This window comes from Zingiber officinale, chromosome 1B (genome assembly GCF_018446385.1).
Source record: "Zingiber officinale cultivar Zhangliang chromosome 1B, Zo_v1.1, whole genome shotgun sequence".
Taxonomy (NCBI): Eukaryota; Viridiplantae; Streptophyta; class Magnoliopsida; order Zingiberales; family Zingiberaceae; genus Zingiber; species Zingiber officinale.
Genome location: NC_055986.1, coordinates 54070798 through 54086304, shown reverse-complemented (window position 1 = coordinate 54086304; position 15507 = coordinate 54070798). Strand labels below are relative to the sequence as shown.

Here is a 15507-nt window from a genome sequence, read left to right as displayed (position 1 = left end):
TATCAAAAAAATTTCACCCAAAAAACTAATTTTAATAAAACATTTCATGCAAGCTTATTTGCAAATCAACTTAGAATGGAATTTTCTATGGCTTAAGTTGATTTTGACCACTTTAAATTTGTCAATGCCACCAAAGAGACAAAGAGACATATTAAGATTTTGTTTGCTCATAACAACTTATTCTAATGAAAATATTTTGTGTGGGTTCTAAAGGCACAAATCAATTTAAAAATTAGCTTGCAGTAAACAAAAATTCAAAAATTTTGGCCACTATGAGAATGCTAACACCACTAGATGGCATATCAGGATTTTTTAAAAGAAAAAAAAATAATTTTGATGAAAATGTGGTTGATCTACAATGACAATGGCACAAACTGATTCTAAACTAAAAACCTTTGAATATATTGAGTTTGTCAACATCACCAGAGAGGCGTCAATTTTTAAAAATTGACTTGCTATACTTGTCATGTGCACTATGCATAATTGGTTAATCTAAAATGCTCATAGAGGAGGGGGGCGCATTTTGATAACGATTTCAAAATTTGAGCTTTGAGGTGAAATGACAATTTTGAAAGTGTATTGAGGCATTTTGAGAAAGTAGATAAATTAAGGGAAGATTAAATTGTTTCTAGAAAGAAATGTCCTATCTTGTTTAGGAATTAACTTCCTATTTGATCTAGATTACACCTTTGCCGCCCCCACGGTGTAGCAAAGTTAGTACTCGAGTGGCAGAGTTGCTTCGTTGGACAGGAACGATTCCCGCGTGGTTCATTCCCCTGAGGATTAAATGTCCTCCCACCTAGGAGGTCTTTCTGTACGTGACTACCTCCTTTCATCTTGCTATGGAGTTGGCAATGAAGGGCGCTCAGGGTGAGCGTAATCACCTTTTGTTTCATAGATTACACCTTTGCCAAGCTTTTTAGGCTTGTTGTTGCTAGATCAAAAAGACTATAAACTAGTGTGGATTAATGTAATTAACGCCCACATAAAGGGCAGCCCGGTACAAGAAGCTCCCGCTATGCGGGTTCCTAGAGAATGATCCATTGTACGGAGCCTTACCTGCTTGTGCAAGAGGTCGTTTCCATAATGTAATACATTTTGTAACGACCCGGCCCATTTGGCGACTTCTCATGTCGTCGACCGTCGACCGTCGGCCGTGCCGTTACTCACTAGGACTTTCCACCCTTGGCCAGTGGATTTTTGCCTCCCCCAGGATTCGAACTCTAGACCTCCCGGTGCTCACTTGGCTACCAGGATTCATAAATTCTAGTACTTAACCCTGGAGGTCTAAAGTTCGAATCCTGGGGGAGGCAAAAATCCACTGGCCAAGGGTGGAAAGTCCTAGTGAGTAACGGCACGGCCGACGGTCGACGGTCGACGACATGAGAAGTCGCCAAATGGACCGCCAAATGGGCCGAAGGGCCAGGTCGTTACACTTTCGGTACATGATTTACCTCCCTTCATCTCGCTATGGAGTTGGCCCATAGTGTGGATTAGTGATTTACCGCCAACTAGTGTGGATTAATGTAATTAACGCCCACATAAAGGGCAGCCTGGTACATGAAACTCCCGCTATGCGGGGTCCTGGAGAAGGATCATTGTACGCAGCCTTACCCTGCTTTTTGCAAGAGGTTGTTTCCATAATGTAATTAACGCCCACATACAACTATTAATTCTTGCAACTTTAAAATATTGAATAACTTAACACCACTTTGTCTTTAATATAACCAATAAATGAGAACAAACATTACACCACATATCAACAAAAATTCAAAGAATGTGAGGGCCAAAACTATCAAAGTTGAAAAGTTGAATAAAAACAATAAATGAGAATAAATATCACACCTCAGGTTAATAAATAAATAAATAAAATGTGAAAAGACCAAAACTATCAAAAGTGATGAGCTAACCTGATATAGTTTGACTCCACCTTAATTTGAAAGAAGGGAAATTGAAACCAGGGTTCGTTCCATATTTACTTCGGAAAAGTGAAATGTATGATCTTTGGAAAATTGCGGCAGCCAATTGCTTACACATGATAGTGTACAACAAAGTAGTATAATTGAGATCTCACTCATTACAACAAGAATAGCTGGTTGTATGTCACTGTGCAGTAATTTGTAGCTTTGCAATTCAACCATCTTGGACAATTCTTGCCCGGCCTCTATCGAGGCAACCCATAGAGTCCAGGTAATGCTTCAAGCACTAATATTTGCTGTGTAACCATTGCTCAAAAGGGATGTAATATAAGGAGTCCTAAAGCAATATTGTTCTATAAAAGGTTGAGGTGCAACACTGTTTTTCTTTGCATCTTCCCATGTTTTAAAAAACACTGAAAAACAACAAAGAAGCCTGACATGGCACTGAACTTTCCATGTGGCTGGTAAACCATCAGAGAGAGAACAGGCCTTAAGTTTACAAATCAATTCCAGAACTCAAATTAGACCATGCAGACTGATTAATTAACTTTGTAAGAGCACTACATTTTTTTCTGTTGAGGAGCACCAAGCAATTCTACAACTGTACTGGTGTTCTTCTTGCTCATGGTTTTCCCTCCAACTAAAGGGCTTCCTTTTGTGTTAACTGGCATACAGCAATAACATGTATATGTACTCCTCCCTATAGCTAGTATTCAAGCAAGGATATTTAAGGAGGAACTTACCATTAGAATCAGGTTTTGAATTCACGAGTTTTTTTTTAAAAGATGGGCCACGGACTCATCAAATGCATCATTCAACCCAAACCTTGCCAAAGAATAAGCACTGAGATGGTGACTAGAAGAAGCAATTCTCTAACTTGCACTTGTATCATCATGTGTGGGTGTATCCATCTCAAAAATAACTTGCAAGGAAGAACCACCTAGATCAAGAAAGAATCCAATAGACCCATATGATGTTTGAGAGCTATCCATCCATAATATGCTTCTTCAATGCTAGATACTATCCTAATCCTGCCTCTTCTGCAAAAACAATGATGAGTTCTTTAAAACTGCCCATGCCTTGTCAAGAAGACACTCTGAATCAGGACTAGGTAATCTATGAACTCCAGCTGTGGCATACAAAAAAACAGATGCATCTTTGTGGACGTGATTTGGTATTTGTATCTCAGCCCACTGTATAAGTGGCAGCAAAGCAGCCTTTAAGCCAGATTCATGATGAACAATTTTATCAAAACCAGGCTCTGTCTCCATATGCTGATAAGCATGCCTGGACTGTGCCCTAGTATTCCCTTGAGGGCATTCAAGCAATGATCTCAATGCAATAGGCAAATTTATTTTCTTTTGGTCAATAGACTGCTTGTAGACATACACCCATGTACCAGTCTGCTGCAATCAGGTATAACATAATAATCAGATGATTCATGTGACAAATAAGGATAGAAGAATTGTGAACCTAGAAAGATTAATGAGAACAATAATAAAAGTGCAACAAACCCTACAATTGCCTTTATCCAATTTTTCTGTTTAGTTGTAATTTTTTAAGAAGTGAGAGCATGACAAATATATTCATTAATCGACAAAGAGAGAGACCAAAGTAACCTGATTAGCAACGATAAAATAAGATAAAATTTATTTAAATATAGACGATGATATAAGTAAGAGATCAAGTCCAATAGCGTAAGAGGATTATATAACCGACTTCACTTAGTGGGATAAAGGTTTGATAGTTGTTGTTGTAGTTGGAATTCTTGGAGAAAGACTTCTCCTTCAACAAGCTTGCTCCAACGCCATCCCTTTAAAGAGCATAAAGAGGATTTGCATGTCCTAAACTCCCATCACCTTCAAGGCCACTATGCTCCCTGAGATATAGCTTAAAGAATGTTTTCAAATCTTGAAGAGACAAAGAAAGTCACATGTTTTCTCCTTAAGAAGAACCATAGTAATCTTCTATATATGGTTTTTGCAGACAATGTATGACATATTGCGGCACTGCTGAAAACCATTTGATTCCAGTTTATCACCTACATCAGCAATATACAACTACACTTCATATAATTTTAGCCCTGAAAATGTATGTGTTATCAATTAAACAAATTTACAACAAATAATCAAAAGTGCTAGAAACTGGAAAGTATCAACTCAAGAAGCTAAATAAAATTCCATTAATGCAGCTAATTTATTTTTATTTCTTCCCAATATCTTACCAAATGCATTTCTAAGAATCTGCAAAACATGTGAAGCTTTAATTTCAAAAAACACTAATATGGACAACAACTAGTAAAAAGTTTTATCAAACTTATACATGGTAATGCACTACATGATTTCATTCAATAGCATGCAATATGCAGCCATTCTTTTCGCCCAGATCTCCTTAGATGTATTAGACTTATGGGCATGATTAGTGTCCATCAATTCAGGAGAGAAGATATTTTCTTCTTGGATTCATTCATAGAAGAGAGCCTAGGTTTCTTGGAAGAGAAAAAAGCAAAGCCTCCCTGTGTCATTGTTGGCAAAAAGTATTAGATGTATATAATAAAAAAAGTTAACAATTTGTTTCCTAATTCCTATAAATTCAGTCTAATTCTCATAAAATAAACTCATTCTTATTACCATGCTTTACTTTACAACAACTATCGAACCAATATCAATTACAATAATAAAATAAAATATAATTAAGATGAATAAAATACAACCAATAAGGATGCACTGATGGCCCAGGTATATAATATTGTTCCAACAGAATGGTTCTAGCACCAAATCGTGGTGAATTTGGCATGCTTCAAAACTTCAAAGAGTGCCAAGATAATTCAGATGGGTTTTAAATAACTTATACTTCAAATAATTAGAAGAGATTTATTAATTGGCTGTAAAGTACACATATTACTTTCCATGCATAAACAAATATTATCAATTAAATAATACTAATTAGCTTTTTACTAATGAATTATAAGAATTAAATTCTAATTTACATAAATTAACTACAAATAAAGTAAACTTAAATTTAAATATAAATTAATAGTTTTTGTTATAACTTAATAAAAAAAATATTATTAATCATTTTTTATCTATATTATTAATCAAAATCTACTAATACTTAATTAAAGTAATATTTATCATATCTTAATTTTCCAATTAACTAATTACTTACATTTAAATTTATCTAATTCGATAAACATCAATGGTATAATCAAATTATTGGTTGTGGCTTTGGGTGTTGTGAAACAACAAGAAAGACGGATGGAAAAAGGAAGAGAAAGATGTTGCGATGGTGGCTTGCTCTTGGCTTGGGCTAGACAATGAGCAGTGGCTACCCTTGCCATGCACACTAAGGTAGAGAGAGGAAATGACAAATGATGCCAACAAGAAGGAAAGGGGGAAAGAGTGTGTGACGATCTCAAGTGAGGTTGAGAGATGTGTGGGAGAGAGAGAGGAGAGAGAATACATTTTCCTCAACTCTTTAACAAATCACATAATGCGTCCTGGTATTAAATGAGGTTATCCCCACTTAGAAATTCAGTTCAATTGTAAACTAACCAAAACAATTCCAAATTGACTCTGATTTGAACCTACGTGACTTTAATCACCAAGCCTACTAGATGGGTTCGATCCGAACCCAATTCGACTTAAATTTGATACCCAAAGTATAATTTATCGATTCAATTCAACTTATTTTATTGTCTAAAATTTCTTAAAGATCTAATTTAATATGAGAAAATTTAAATATCATAAAAATTAGATATCTAATAGATATTGCTAAAGTTGGAAACTAAAGATGTTATGATCAAAGAAAAAAAGCGGGATGGAGACTTTGTGGTTGAAGAATATGGGGAAGGGGCATATGTAGAGATGGGAAGAGATAGTGGGAGCTAGATTGATAGTGTGGAAACAAGAATAGAGAAGCATAAAGTTTTTGTTTATTATTTTCTTTTAAGGGAATAGGGGCTAGAAGAAGAAATAAGACAAAAGTAATATAAAAGAATTAGGGTGACAAAGATGATCAAAGGGAAGTAAGGGCATACCTAATTAAGGGAAGTACTATCAACAATAAGTGGAAGAATGTGGTGGGTGAGGTGAGATGAGTGAATCCAAGATTATGAACAAATATTGAGTTGTGATATCGCTTTATAGATGCAAGAAGAGTTGTATGTCTTAGTCAATGAGTTCAAGAAGAGTTGTGTGCCTCAACCGATAATTAGGAAATAGAATCATATATCTTAATCAATGATCTCATGAAAGATTTTGTCCCTCTCAGTTGTCAGTGACAATCCATGAGAGATAAGAGATTATGTGAATATAAAATGCATTATTTCTTGAATGAAGGAAATAATATAATGCAGGCTTTTGGATTATCATGGTTCATGGCGACAAGCAAAATAGATATACTAGGAGTAAATGTCGAAGTAGAATAAAACAATATTTTAGGCCCTATATTGATTTATTTTAATACATTGATATATTTTAAAGTGGTGTATTTTATTTGCATCATTAGGAAAGTCCAAATTACATTACATGAGATATCACCTCCATTAGGAAATTTCATAACAAACAAACCAAAGGCACCCTAATAAGGTATCAAGTCTATTGACTAGCACTATGGCATGGTGAATATCTAGTATCTAAAATGAAAAAGAAGTGCATCGTGCATACTAATTAGTTTGTTTTAACATGCCATTTGTTAAGTGTACTACAACAGATGAATCATCTTAAACAAAAATAGGATACTCATATTGCAAGGTCACTTACACCAAAATGTATATTCCTTGTCTCCATCATGTTATTCTTTGTGCGATGACTCCAATTCCTTGCGGTCACTGTCTTTTTTGATCAAGCATTCCTCTATTGCACACTTTGAGTGATGATTGCTACATAAAAGGACCCAGAAAATGACTTGGGATATCCTAAACGCCACTTTATTCAAAATGTCAAATCAAGGGAAAGTTCAGCTGACAACAGAAATCACAATAGAAATCAAGAGGAAGCATTGAGAAGTGTGAGAACCAACTCAACATAGAGAAAAGAATTCTAGGAGAAAAAGCAGAAGCTTGATGTTAGATTCAGCTTACCATGTAGAACGAACAAAGTTGTCACACAAGTGAACTTAAGGTCATCTTCAATGCAGCAGAATCAGATCAACAATCAGGAGCCTATCCTTTCCAGGCAAAACAAAAGGTTTGATTAGCATCTGTTTGACATGAAAAAAAGAATCACTGCATGAAAAGAAGGGACCTTGGTGACATTCAAATGTATATATCTTTGAGAAAGGTCAGCATTTGATTATACTGCCTTATGATATTTAATAGCTAACAAATGACTACCTCAATCCAGAGAAGGAAATGGAGGATAGTAGGATTGACATTTCTTCTTCTTTAACAAAATCATCTTATTAATGAAACCTTGTGAGTTAAGCAATAACAGGTGAGTAAACCATTGTTGGATGGCCTGGATAACATCAATATCAGCCCTTCCTGCTCACAACTCAAATTGAACCAGGTCAAACTAAAAGTCAAGGCGCGAGCACGGTAGCACAACAAGGTCATTTTGCTTTAAGATATCAGACTGATGTAGAGCTGCAAATCTGACCAATTTAATCCCAATAAATTACCCTATGATCTAAGTAGTTCGTTTCTGCACTCATCGATATGCTCATGAAATTCATCATCAGTAAAAAACACATGCACAACATTTTTTCTCTCAATCCAGCTTAACTCGGGCTCCTTATCTAACATTACTCTTCTGACCTTCTTCCTAATTCCTTTAACAACATCCCATTTCCCAACAGAAGCATAAAGATTTGAAAGGAGTATATAGGTCATAGTGTCCTCAGGTTCTATGATTAGAGCTTGCTGTGCAGCATGTGCACCAATTTCCAAATTTCTGAAAATAACACATGAACACAATAAGATTTGCCATAGTTCACATGACCCAGCAAAAGGTGATCCCAAGATGAACTGCTTGGCTTCTTGCAATAGTCCCGATCGACTTATTAAATTTACCATGCAAGCATAGTGCTTACAACCTGGAACTATAGCATCCGCCGACATGCAAAACCAGTAGAATGTTCCTCTCTCCACTTGGCCTGAATGACTACATGCAGAAACCAGAGAAAGGTAAGTCACATGATCAGGTTGCAGCCCTTTCCTTACCATTGAATTGAACATCTTAAATGCCTGCTCAGAGTTTCCAATGTTACCATAACCTCCAATCATTGAATTCCAGCATTTTAAATCAGGATTCTGTATTCTACAAAAGATAGAGTCAGCTCCTTGAAGAATACCATTTTTAGCATACATGTCGATCAAACTCCTACAAACACAGATGTTTGATTCATATCCAGATTTCACCACCAGAGAATGGATCATTTGCCCTAGGTTCAGCACTACAAGATCAGCACATGATCCCAATGCATTGCTGAGAGAAAAGTCATCAATTTGATGTCCTTCGTTTAGCATTAAATAAAAATATCGCAAAACTAGCTCGTCTTCACCCAACTTTGAATGACCAACGATCATTTCACTCCAAAGTATTGCATCTTTAATCAATATGAAACCAAACAGCCTCTGAGCAGAATCAGAGTCACCATTTGTGAAATACATATTGATTAGAGTGTTTGCTACAAATATGCTTAAATTCAACCCTGACTTTATAGTTTGGGCATGAAGAGGCCTCCCGTAACATACAGAAGGTAAAGTAGCAGTAGCATAAATAACTGCAGCAAAGGAATAGTCATCTGGGTATGATCCTCTATAAGAAGGCACATCCTTTAACTCGATGAAAACTTTCATGGCCTTCTCGCCTTCTCGGGAATCAGAATAACCAGAAATGAGGGAGTTCCACGAGACCAAGTTTGGCTTCTCCATATTGTCAAAAACCAATGCAGAAGACGGCATGTCTCCGCAGCAAGCATACATGTTGACTAGTGCATTCTGCAACAGGATATCAGGCTTGATATCTGATTTTAACATCTGTGCATGGACAATGCGCCCTCTTTTCCCATCCTCCAGTCTCCCGCAAGCATTTAGAATTATAGAAAATGTGGAATTATTAGGCATTAAGCCAGTCCGGATCATTTGGCAGAAATGCTGGAAGCCTTGCTCGACACTACCATTTTTGACATTGCTGAGGACTAACGAATTCCAAGAGACAACATCCTTCTCGCTCATTTCCCAGAAGATATTCTCGACAGCTTCATGACTTCCGTTGTCGGAGTACATCCCGAGAAGCGCAGTTTGAACGCGCACATTGTTAGGGAAACCATACCTGACGACTTTGGAGTGCAGGCCGCGACCAAGAAGCGGTTCTTGAAAGGACGCCGAAGCTCGGACGAGGCTGGAGAGCGTGGAGGCGCTGGGCCCCAAGCCGACGAGGCACAGCTCGCGGAAGAGTCGGAGGGCGGACTGAGCACCAGCGAGGCACTTCGAGTGTGTGTAGGCGGCGATCATGGCGTTGTAAGAGACGAGGTTTCGTGGAGAAATTGCATCGAAGACCTTGCGGGCGTGACCGAGGGCGCAGCATTTGCCGTAGAGGGAGAGGATGTTGTTGAATAGGAAGGGAGGGGAGTCGCAGGGCAAGGCGATGAGGATGAGAGCGTGGAGCTGGCGAGTCTTGCGAAGGGTGGCGGTGCTGCCGGAAGAGGCGCAACGATGTAGGAGGGAGGCTGCAACAGCGGCCAAGGGGGCTTCGCAATTGTAGTGGTAGAAGGGCGTAGAGGCCATGCAAGCAATTAGTCATCTACATTTTGTTAAACAAGTAGTTCCAATCCAATAAAAACCGCTCAACTGATGATTAACTGTCAATATAATCCTAGAGGTCTAACCATTGCCCTGGTGCGCACACTATTTTGATCTTGAATTAATAATAGATGGGTTTATTAAAAATAATTTTTATAACCATAATTTAATTTAAATAATAAATTTTTTTTAAAACTAATAATTTATCAAATAATAAAATTATATATATATATATATATATAAAATATATTTTAGAAAAATAATATATTTTTTTAGAGCAGCAGGTAGACAAGGGAGAAACAACGAAATGGAACAGAACGTCACGATTGAAGGACACAATAGGCTTTAGCACGATGGGGGCACTTTACTATCAGAAAAACGATTTATAGCAATGATCGGCTGAAAACAGATTGTACGATGCAGTTGCTACAGTTGCAAGTGAAATTATCTCCAAGACTGTCCCATATTAGTAAAATAAAGTCATCTTGTTCCAAATAGTGAAGATAACTAAGCTAGGAATATGATTCAGTAGTTAACCGTATGAAAACTTTGATCCATTATGTAAGACTAAGGATGTCAGTATAGAGTAGAGAAGGGGTTCCGACATTGACCCTTCAACGTTCAAATCAGTCATCAGAATATTAAAAAGACAGCAAAAAAAACTATAACAACAACAAGAGTTTAAGCACAAATAATACATACCTCCACCAATATATAGACCATCTTTATATAGTACTCTAATAGTAGACATGCACACTTCTCAAGGCGCATGCACATTTTCTCAACTATTTTATAAAAAGACACGTCAAAAAAGTATTTCTAACATCATTCCTTAATAGGGTGCACGTGCAAATCTCTGATATGGAAGTAGAAGCTTTCGTCATACGATTTGCCTGTTGACCATACCTGGCGGTCAGCGACACAACTCCTAGAAGGATACAATGAGTTAAGTAAGGGGTCTCACTGTTTGGTCGAACGGGGGAGCCGCTCGGCTAGAATTCCCCATCCAATCGATCTCAGCTATTCTTCTCCACGGTCGCTCAACTCGATAAGTTGTTCCTCATGCAGTCGGACATGCGGTCCGGTCAGACTAGTGTTAGTTAGAGCCCTAAAGTCAATCATTTGATAATTGTATTATGGACTTGTTGTATCATATTCTTATATAAATAAAGACATTTGTTTTTGGTTATTATACTTACTTGTATTCGTGCCAAATAAACTAAGTATAATAGCGTCCTTGAGTAGAAGGTTCTCACCTATATCAATCGGTTAGTTGAACCGATAGTGAGATAATATAGGGAACACTACTCTTAATCATTCCTAGTCGAGTATTAACATTCAGGGACAATGTTAATGCAATAAGACTAGCATGTAGGTCAACTCGATGACTTGATCTCACAAGTCATGGATATAGAGATATCAAGTTGACACATGGGTATGCATTGGAGAATGTATACTGAATGACCCGCCATGAGAAAGTATCATGGATCGTTATATGAGTGTAATATACTTTCTCATGTGGCTATTAGTATGACTACTAGTCCTTAGACCTAAAGTCACCATGGATCCCTACATAAGGAGTTATATACTTTAGTTTCGTCAAACGTCACCCGTAACTGGGTGGACTATAAAGGCAATTACTAGATATGTAACGAATTATGCAGAGGGATGTGAGTGATGTAGATGGGATCTATCCCTCCTATATGACGGAAGCGACATCGATATTCTTGATAGAGTGAGACCACGAAGTGCATGGTCATGCCCAAATGAGTCAATATGAGATATTGAGCTCATTTAATTTAGTGAGTCTAACTTGGAGATCAAGATTTAGATTGGTCAGAGGATGACACGGTCTATGTCTCACATTGATCAATCTAGATGTCTAGGATAGAAGGACACTTGTCATATATTGTGAGGAGTCACAATTAGTAGTCACAAGGTGATGTTGGATCTCAACATTCTTGTAACTTGGGTAGTAATGATGTGTTGCTAGATACCGCTCATTACTTATGCTCCTAAATGGGTTTAGGGGCATTGCCAACGTTACAAGAACCTATAGGGTCACACACTAAGGACAATTAAATGGAGATTAGGTTCATATGATGAACCAAGAGGATTAGATTCATGTGATGAATCAAATTGGATTAAGAGTAATCCTAATTAGGCTAATTGAGTTAGACTCAAGTTAATTCATGTGTTCAATGAGTCTAATTTAGATTATGACTCATTGAATCAATTTAATTCAATGAATTAGATTCATTATATTAAATTGGCTTGAATTAAATGGTTGGATTAGATCAACCATGAGAGAGATTAAGTCAAGTTTGACTTGACTTGAGAGGAAGAGGAAGAGTCAAGTTTGACTTGACTTTATGTCATATCATTTGTGACTTGGCATTAAGTGGTTAATGATGATGTGTCACATCATCATAGTTAACACATGATTGTGTCACCTAATGGAAGTTACATCTTCTCCTTTGCTTTAATGTGGCCGGCCACATTAATGAGAGGAGTTACACTTGGTGTGGCCGGCCACTCAAAATGAATGGAATTCATTTTTTCATTCAAGGCTCATTCTATCATCTTCTTCCTCAAACTCTCCTCAATCTCTCCCTCTTCTCTCTTGGCCGAACACCCTAGGTGCTAGCACACCTTTGTTTGGTCCCCTCCACCTAATTTTGTTCGTGTGGATACTTCTAGAGGGTTGTCTACTTTGACAATCTTGAGATCCGGCAAACCGTTAGACTAGCGGGATAGCGAAGGGCATCGCATCGAGGGTAACGCTCTTATCTAGTGTAGATCTAGACTTTAGAAACTCGTACTCGTATTTTATTTTTATTTTTCTTCGCACGGATCCGGTGGTGGGGGTTTCGGGATTTCTGCGACGCGAAAAAGCGATTTTAGCGGCCCGAAAAACCCAACAGTGGTATCAGAACCACGTGTGAAGCTTGTACGAGTTTAGTTTTTATTTTTATGACAAAAATTCAGTACTATATTTTTCTGTAAATTTCTTATTTTTATGATTTTTATGGATATTTTTCTCGTAGAAGCGAAGCACAAGTGTTTCGACACTTGTAGGCTTCGACTACCGAGAAGATTTTTCCAAAACGGCAAGGTTTCGCCCCAAAACTTTTTGGGACAGCAGACTAAGGCGCTGTAGGATCACTTAGGGACACTCACGATGGTTAGATCGCGGGTAGGGGCGCTGCCCCTGGCCCTGCAAGGGGATTCGTTCCACGATTGCGCCCGAAAACCGCTAAACGGGACCGCCGGGAAATTTTACTCGTAAAAATTGTAAAAATTAGTATTAAAATTACAGAAAATTATGGAAATTACATAATTTAGAATTATGTATAATTTGTGATAGTCATGTCCCAAAAGAATCAATCTGATTGGATTTGTGTTGTAATTCATATTACGGCCTACGCGCCGTCATTTGTGTTGTGTGTGCTGTATATTTGATACGTGACCTGCGCGTCGTGCCTTTCTCTATTTATTCTTATTGTAAATTAGTTTAAACTCAAATGTAACTCGAGTTTCAAAATTGTAATGTACAAAATTAGAGCCGTGGAAGGTCCACTCGAGACGGAGTTACGAGGAGGGCGCGAGCAACATAAGGTGGTCAAAGGGAGGATCTTGAGAAGCTGTTGACCCTAGGTTGACCATCTAATCTTCTCATTGGCTTGAGAAGATCGTAGTAGGGCCATGACTAATCACAAATTAATTTAATTAATTGCTTGTGTGTATGTGATGCATGATTAGTAATTAATTAATGTCTAACGATTAGATTAGATCTAAATCATGTACAAGATGCACTCTCTCGATTAGATTAGATCTCAATCGCATCAACTCTAATGCCTACCGTGCCGTGATACCTATCACTACCTCGATCATATGTGTTGTTGAATTTGCCAAAGCAGAGCAACACATATTATCCTGGTAGGGTACGGAGGGACAATCTTGGTCCTGCTTATCAACGCATGGGCGAGTACAAACTCAATTAGATTGAGTATTCCTAGTTAACTCGGTTGGATCGAGTACAACTATAGGCATTCTTCCAATGGTTGGAAAGATAGGACATAAATCACATTTATATTAATTCTTGGGTGTATTAGCCAAAGCTAACTCAAGTTTTAATATAACTGCGGATAATGATCCTATAAACAAGAGTTGCATAGAGATGTAATTGGTAAATCGTTACCTACCGATCATACTAAATCTTGGGCGTATTAGCCAAAGCTAACTCAAGGGTTAGTATGATGTGGATCTTGTCCCACATGAATTATAGAATTCAGTGGGAGCATCATTTAGTTAAAGGCCTAATTAAATGATTTAAAAGAATATGATATTTATTTTTCTGCATTTTTCTGTTGTAGATAACCATAACGTCGAATACGAACACCTTCTCTCTGCGTTCTGTCCTCGAGAAGGAAAAGCTCAACGGAGCAAATTTCCTGGACTGGTACAGGAACTTGAGAATAGTTCTCACCCAGGAACGTAAACTGTACGTTCTAGAGCAGCCCATTCCGGAGGCTCCTCCTGCCAATGCCCCGCGAGCAAACAAATATGCTTACAAGAAGCATCAAGATGATACATTAGATGTGTCCTGTCTAATGCTCGCAACCATGAACTCTGAGCTTCAGAAGCAACACGAGTTGATGGGCGCTTATGATATGGTTGAACATCTTCGTCAACTGTATCAAGGACAAGCGCGGCATGAGAGATTTGAGATCTCAAGGGCACTATTTCAGTGCAAGATGTCAAATGGGGCTCCCGTAGGCCCATATGTACTCAAAATGATTGGGTACAAAGAAAACCTACAGAGGTTGGGATTCCCGCTTGGCCAAGAGCTGGCCACTGACCTGATCTTACAATCCTTGCCGGATAGCTATAGTTAGTTAGTTCTAAACTACAATATGAACGAAATTGACAAGCCACTGCCCCGAGCTGCTTAGCATGTTAAGAACTGTTGAGCTGAACCTTAAGAAGGCTAAGCCCCACTTTATTCTGATGGTTCAGATACACAAGGGCAAGGGCAAGCCCAAAGGCAAGGGAAAGTCTCAAGCCAAGGGCAAAGGCAAGGCACTGAAGCCTAAAGGAGGGGTCGCCAAGGATGCTACCTGCTTCCACTGCGGTCAGACCGGGCACTGGAAGAGGAACTGCAAGGTGTACCTGGAAGATCTTAATAAGAAACGAAGTGAGACTTCCACTTCAGGTATATATGTTATAGAAGTTAATCTATCTATTTCTTCATCATGGGTATTAGATACCGGATGTGCATCTCACATTTGTACTAATGTGCAGGCGCTGAGAAATAGCAGGGCATTGGCGAAGGACGAGATGGACCTACGCGTAGGCAATGGAGCACGGGTTGCTGCTGTTGCTGTAGGGACTTATTTTCTATCTCTGCCCTCTGGGCTTGTATTAGAGTTGGATGATTGTTGTTATGTGCCTGCATTAACTAAGAACATAATTTCAGTTTCTTGTTTGGACAAGAAAAGTTTCTCTTTTATAATTAAGGACAAATGTTGTTCTGTTTATTTAAAAGATATGTTCTATTGTAGTGCACCTCTGATGAACGGACTCTACATTCTAGACCTTGAAAGCCCTATCTATAACATAAATACCAAGAGGTTCAAGTCTAATGACCTGAACCAAACCTATCTCTGGCACTGTCACTTAGGTCATATAAATGACAAGCGCTTATCCCAGCTCCATAAGGATGGTTTGCTGGACTCATTTGATTTTGAATCTAATGAGACGTGCGAGTCATGCCTACTAGGCAAGATGACCAAGACTCCCTTTAGTGGGCACAGCGAAAGAGCGACTGATTTGTTAGGA

At 38.2% G+C, this 15507-nt stretch overlaps 1 protein-coding gene across 7 annotated transcripts; it reads right to left on the bottom strand.

Annotated features, from left to right (window-relative positions):
• Nucleotides 1-2296: 2296 nt before the first annotated feature.
• Nucleotides 2297-9760, bottom strand: LOC122056748 (pentatricopeptide repeat-containing protein At3g50420-like). 7 transcript variants are annotated; one of them, XM_042618863.1, is made up of 5 exons: nucleotides 7255-9760; nucleotides 7003-7083; nucleotides 6683-6882; nucleotides 3639-3960; nucleotides 2297-3325 (listed from the first exon to the last, which is right to left on the bottom strand). In XM_042618863.1, the coding sequence occupies exon 1, from the start codon at nucleotides 9649-9651 to the stop codon at nucleotides 7543-7545; it is 2109 nt and encodes a 702-aa protein (XP_042474797.1). In that variant the 5' UTR covers nucleotides 9652-9760; the 3' UTR covers nucleotides 2297-3325; nucleotides 3639-3960; nucleotides 6683-6882; nucleotides 7003-7083; nucleotides 7255-7542. The 7 variants fall into 7 exon arrangements, with proteins under 7 accessions (XP_042474797.1, XP_042474789.1, XP_042373048.1 ...); XM_042618855.1 differs by lacking the exon at nucleotides 3639-3960 and having other exon boundaries at nucleotides 7003-7121; XM_042517114.1 differs by lacking the exon at nucleotides 3639-3960 and having other exon boundaries at nucleotides 6683-6801; nucleotides 7003-7121.
• Nucleotides 9761-15507: the final 5747 nt, after the last annotated feature.